The sequence below is a fragment of the Vanessa atalanta genome, chromosome 12, assembly GCF_905147765.1.
Source record: "Vanessa atalanta chromosome 12, ilVanAtal1.2, whole genome shotgun sequence".
Classification (NCBI taxonomy): Eukaryota; Metazoa; Arthropoda; class Insecta; order Lepidoptera; family Nymphalidae; genus Vanessa; species Vanessa atalanta.
The window spans coordinates 578,104-584,837 of record NC_061882.1 but is presented as its reverse complement, the minus strand read 5'-3'; the positions used below and the strand labels follow the sequence as shown (position 1 = coordinate 584,837).

At 32.8% G+C, this 6,734-nt stretch overlaps 1 protein-coding gene across 1 annotated transcript; it reads right to left on the bottom strand.

Annotated features, from left to right (window-relative positions):
• Positions 1–681: 681 nt before the first annotated feature.
• LOC125067769 lies at positions 682–4,644 on the bottom strand. Its single transcript, XM_047676522.1, has 6 exons — positions 4,191–4,644; positions 3,761–4,070; positions 2,357–2,453; positions 1,698–1,808; positions 863–1,036; positions 682–764 (listed from the first exon to the last, which is right to left on the bottom strand). The coding sequence occupies exons 1-6, from the start codon at positions 4,642–4,644 to the stop codon at positions 711–713; spliced, it is 1,200 nt and encodes a 399-aa protein (XP_047532478.1). The 3' UTR covers positions 682–710.
• Positions 4,645–6,734: the final 2,090 nt, after the last annotated feature.

Sequence of the window (6,734 nt, the reverse complement as noted above, 5' to 3'; positions counted from 1 at the left end):
TACATTCGGTTCAGTAGTTTGTCCGTGAAAGAGCAACAGTCGGACAGAGTTATTTCGCATTAATAGTTTTAGTTTATATATAGATTATATTGGCCTGAATAAAGGTCCATTGAAAAACACTCGACGTATTTTTAAGTAGGCGTGTAGGCGTTTGTAAAAGTCAGCTAAAGCATTTGAGAAGCCCAGTTGGCACTAGGGAGTTTTTCTCGATATTTATCCAATTACTAGAGGCGACGACGGATCGACTAGAACTCTGTGAATCTGTTTGCTAGCACATTGTATTTTAAGAGTTAGTTAATTCCACTAAACCAATGTTCTACATGAGAGAGCACTGTTTGAAGTAATTATGTATTCATAATCATCTTATTTATCAGTCAATAATATAAAAACTATGAACATTATCGAAAGGCGAATAAGAAAGAAATGTAACGTAAATAAAAGATTTTTCTAAATAAGAAGAAAATAGACATATTGTTAAAAAATACCATTTTATATGATATAAAGCTTATCGCGAAAAAACATACATCTTAACACGAGTAAAAGTAGGAGTAGTTTCTGAGGATTTTTTATTTTATTTTAATAAATAAATAGTCAGGGAAATCTATTAATTAAAATGAGTTTATTCGTGTTAGCTTAGTTACTCCATTACCGGATTGAAAATCCTTTACCTGCAGCGTGCAATAAGGTTGTTCATTTTTAATTTGAATTATTTATTGATTTTGTGCATAAAACAAAGCAAATACTGAGTATGTTCCTCTGATGACCTGGAAATTGTAAAATAGATTATTAAATAACTTAAGTAAATATAAAAAAAACTTAAGTAAATGGGCAATTTCACGAGATGAAAGTTTATAAGTCTTACCAAGAGAAATGTCCCATATGTTAGCTCTAACATTTTAAAAGCCTTCATGACCTGTGGTCGCTGAGCTTGTGCGGACGCTATGAGCACGAGTATTCCGAGGTTGCGTTGCTGCGGGAACTGCGACGGACACAAGTGCCAGCCGCAATAGAAGATGGAAACCGACAGCAACGACGCCTGTTGACAATTTACAAGGGCCGTGTAATTGTGCACGCGCTTGAGTTCTACTACTTCGGCGTAATTAAAAATAGTTTTTAATTGCATGTAAATAATTAATTCCAATAAAATAATTTTCAATTTCAAAATCAAAATTATATTTGACTCCATTTTACCCCCGAGGCGGTAAAATGAGGGTCGACGTTTGCATTACACAGGTAAAGTTTGATAAAATTCACGCATGTAAAGCCGCGGATTCAGCTAGTAATAAAATAAACATAAATAAGGGTCCGAAGTTGTCTATTTCGAATGACTTGACAGTTAATTGGCAGTTTAGCGAGCAAATTCATAATGTATATTTGAAAACGACTGCAAATAAAATAATAAATATGGTAATACTTCATAAATTTGTAAAAAGTAAGCAAAATGCGGATCGGTATAAACACGTGATAGATTTCAGATCAGAGGACAGTTGGTTTCTTCAGAATGGTTACCGCAGAACTCGAAATGAATCATAAAGATTTGCACACAGGAATGAATTAAATGCTGAGTTTGACCACGCCGTCTGAGGTCAAGATTCACATGTTCTAGCCACCAAGTAAGTTGGCACAAATAAATAAATCAAATCAATCATATTTACACAGAAAACGTATAATATAATAATGTTATCGAACAGCTGTACCTGATAAGTAATTTCTCCTGCATTACAAAGAAAAAGTCCCAATAAGAAAAACAGGGCGACGACGAAAAAAAATATCTTCATTCCTGCGACAAATGTTAGCTGATCTGAAAGCTGAAATAGAAATAATTGAATTCTTCAACTTTATGTGTCTCTACAATTCAGTTTCTAAGAATATTCTGAGACACTAACTACACCAGTTTCTTTTTATTTCATTTTATTTGTCACTCGCTAAGGCTGTTTCTAAAAAATGTTAATTCCTTTTCTTACGGTTTCTGTCTCGGATAAGAAGCATTCAAATTTTTTAAATAACATTACCTATTCTCTCCATTCAAACATTCTAGATGTTCTGGCCGGTCACGATAATATTACAAATATTAAAAATAAGAAAGTGTTTGACTGACGGGACAGAAGAAATATTTATGTAGGTATTAAAGTTTGAATAATCCAAATCGGTCAAGTCGTGTCCGATTAATAGATGAGAATATTTTTTATGATTTAAGAGGCGGGTGAGCAAATGGGTCACCTGATGTTAAGCGGTCCCATTTATAAAATAAGAAAAATACGCGTCAAACTTATAACCTCCTTTTTGATGTCGTTTAAAAGTCTAACAAGATCACGGACATGAGCTAGTAGGTAAATTATTGTATAAAACATCTTACAGCTATCTGAAGAAGAAGTGAGACGGCAGATCCTGAACTTTGACACAGTTGCAAAGCCATAACTGTGCCAAATGCCTTGTCGATTTCCTTTGAGAGTCTAAAATTTCAACCAAAAGAAATAAAACTTTTTATTAACACGAAGTCGTTTTGAGTTGTGTTAAATCTATTCATTTTTTTTAATGTAATAGGTAGACGGATGGTCAATTGGGCCACCTGATGGTAAGAGGTGACCATAGTAAGAGATATTAATCAATCCCTACAGCGCCACCAACATTGGGAACTGAGTTGTTATATTCATTGTGCGTGCAGTTACACTGGCTCATTCATCCTTCACACTGTGATATCTGATGAGTGGGTGGTATATACCCAGGCGGGCATGCACTAAGCCCTAACGCCAAGTATCTTCATCTAGATATATGTACGGAAACGTTTTTTATATCTCACTAAGAAAACTACAAAACCAATGTATATAAAACTAACCGAGTATACAGCACGTTTCGAAGAAGGTTTTAGTATATAAAACCTGTATTATAATATAAGTATGTATGTATATAACAGCGCCTCACAGTTTCAATAGCTTTGAAGTTAGACTATTGACATGACATTGTATTGTTGCTGTTTTTAATATATAAATGATATTAAATTACACATCAGTTGTCAAATGATGTCATAAGTTAAACACAATTAGCATTGTCGGGAGATTCTCAGTCTTTATACGCAATTAAGAATTAATCGTAAAACAGCGAAGCCTCCAGGGATTGTCATGTAACAGAACAATTAATGTGACGTTACTGAGTAACTTTATTAAGAAGATGGCATTGTTGCGTAATCTGATTAAATAGTCGTATTAGGATAATTAGGTCAATACATCAAGCGGTTAAGTGACGGAATATGTTATATGACTCGCGTCTCCGCGCGGCTTCTCACGTTAAACGTTACTGTTCCGCACCCATGGGTCGTAGTCGGTCGGAGTGTTATAGTATATATTTTATAAAAATTACTTGGTAGTACGATTTCGTTCGGAGTGAGTACCACCCAATTATAATATGTTATTTTACAGACAACACTTAGTATTATTGTGTTCACCGGCACAAAGTCAATGGTGCAATGGTGATATAAGGAATGTTTCAAAATTCTTACGTGGTGATCACTTACCATCAGGTGCCCCATATATCCTTTCAGCTATGTTATATAATTTCTCAATAAATACTCTAGCTAACGCAATATATTTTTTCATATCCGACTGGGACATTCATTAGCGCGTTCAAACAAACAAACTATCGGTGTTTTTTTTTTTAATTGTAATAGTTTCTGAGTTTACCTCCTACCTACAAGCGATCAATTTATACCTCTTTATAATATTAGTATATATTAAATTGACGCATAGTATTTTATATTCATTACCTTAAAAGTTCTTTATGCATTTTTATGCCTTCGATAAGGCCTTTCGTCAATTTGTCCGCCGCAATCGTGGAATTTTCCTTTATAAGTGCTTTTTCAAACCCATCGCTCAATTTTTCGAAATAATTTCTTAATGTTATGAATTTATACTTAAATATGATCAAAATAACTACCGTGAAGCCATCAACTGACATGATCATCGTTAACATCAAGATAAAAAGGACGATTGTCATAAAGACTCGGACGAATGTCGCTAACATCGAATTATCTTCAAAATGCGGATAATACGTCACGATCGTCACAAAATGAGATCCTGCAAAAAGTGTTTTATTTAATTAATAAAGTAGATCGTTATTATCTCATTCGCTTGTATTGGATTAGCTTTCTAAGTAGTTTTAAGCGTTTTATATTCATGTAACTTCGTTCTAATTACCTTCAAAAACCTTCCTCAGTCCTTCAAATACAAAGCACGCAGCCGAACCATAAACTACTACGAAGTATGCCGTAACGTTTATCTTTATAATTCTGTATTTTTCTTTCATAATAATTTCGTCCTCGTGTACTTCGCAAACCTTTATAAGATCACTGATCAACTTTTTCACCAATTCCTTATTCGATAATACTGAGAATATCTTAATCATTACAATTGTATGGCTGACTGCGAATGTAACCGAATCGCTTTTCTCGTCCTCGGGAAAATCTCCAATTAAAGCGGCCATTATCTCTAACAATGTCATAAATCCGTAAATGGAAAATAAAATATATTTCAACATTTTATAAGAAATACTGTTATCATCCCCTATTACGTCATCCTCGTACCAAAAATTTCCTGTGCCGATAAGAAATATCTTCTTACACAGGCCTTTCAAAATGTGATAATTCTTCATTTTTCAATTTGATTATTTTACTGTTAGTTTGTAACTAACATTCGTGTTCTTGGACAAACAGATAATAGCGTAATAGACCAAGTTTTACTCAACGGTAATATAACCGTGTCAATTTAACGAGGTGTGAAGCGTGTTCCGTTCTTAAAAATTATTACTTTTTGACGATTTTATATCTTCAACGTATTTTTAGTCGAAATTTTCGAGTTCTCAGATCATATGAGCTTTTATAAGCATAATAAAATACATGCGATTAAATATAATATAGTGGCCGTGGTGGAGGGAAACATTTCGTGAGGAAACTTTGCTTGTAACGATTCTGCCATAATATTTAGAAAGTACGGTATTTACATCGGCTAACTTCCCCACTAAGTTACTAACCTTCATCTAGGAGAGTTCTTCATTTGCTCAGCAGAGGGTTGTTTACGGGCTGTTGCTTCGTTTACTGTTTAAAGTTTCCAGTCAGTGAAATTCAACGCAATAACCGACAAAGTCCGACTTACTATTTGTTTTATCTCGAAGTATTTCCGAACAGATTCATTCTGTTGGTATAAGTTACCTTAACTTCACTGAATTTTCTACAAGTAAATTTAATTCCAACATTGTTAATCATTACATTCTATGAATAAATTTCGCCGGTCACGTCTCCTTGTTAGTTTTTTCGTGCTATATATAACTATGTGCTCAGAAACTATGACGATATTCGGAACGAACTGAACAGCATGAGTCACGAAGAACGTTTAGGTATATAAGTTGAAAAAAAATGCTTATGTTATTTAATATGATGATATTAGTCGATTAAGAAAAATTCAGAACCGAATAGAGAGACAAAAAGTAAACTAAGACTACGATTTATTATGAGCAAAGGTTTTACACAAAGTTTGTGCTTTTCGGACCTTGACGGTGCCAAACTTGGTTTTACACGAGGTATCAGGTAGGAAAGATTCGCAATAAAAGGGTTAATGCAGGATATACTCTAGTATTTTAATAACGGTACTTGAACATTTTCTTGACAAAGAAGTAAACAACCGGGTTGCTAACATTAATAGTAAGTATTGTAACACCAGACATATTCTAGGGCTTAAAAAATACCTGACTTATGACTGACTGAGAATTCATATTAAAAATAAAATACCCCTTTTTCTAATAAACTTTGAAGAGGTTCTATAGATAAACAATGCTTTGTCTTCTTCTTTCAAATAACTTAATACTGATGAATGAAAGAGAGCAATTGGTGAGACACCATTTCATCTGGTAGTTGCCGACTCTCTTTAATACGCCATGAATATATTTTGAAATAATGCACTGGCATCAGTTAGCACTATTTAAATTATAATTTATGTACATAATTGTATATCTAGAGTTTATATATATAAGGCTAAATAATTTTAATAAAATATGTTCTTTATAATATATCAATAAGACATTATTCTCTACAATACGAGAGTTAGTGATTTTTGATTCTGATGCAGGATATATATATTTAATTGTACATTATTATTGTCTTAAAAACGTACATTACGGATGTGGCTTAACAATTATTTAATTTAACTCATAAAATGTCAATTGAAAAATGCAAATGCATGCTTAAAGAAGTATATAATTTTTTGATCGATAAAGCTATTGCATAACACGAAGATATCAAGAAGTCATATTTCTTAGAGTAAGTACTTTGTAAAACGAAGCGTTTTAACATTTTTCTATTCATTCCTAAATGTATCGTTTAAAACTTTTGTAATTTGTGAAATAGCCCTAAATGATATCAAAACTAAAAGTTAACAATGCGAATAACTGAATGTTTTATTAGGGGCACACGGCACGGCAAAACACACTAGGTTTAGCAAATAGTACTTTTATCAAGTTAAATTACTTTTAGCTCTTCGGAAGAGGAAAGTTTTGTACGTATTTCTCACTATTACCGCTGCCATTTTGATTATTTATAATTTAGTTAGTAGCATGAAAATGTAAATATATTATTTACTGGAGTTTTGAATGGAAAAACTTGTATGTTGGTATTTGTTAGTATTTTTATCACTAAAAGGTTTTGCACTGAAACAAATTCTAATTATTTTAATTGTCCACAAAAAAAATAT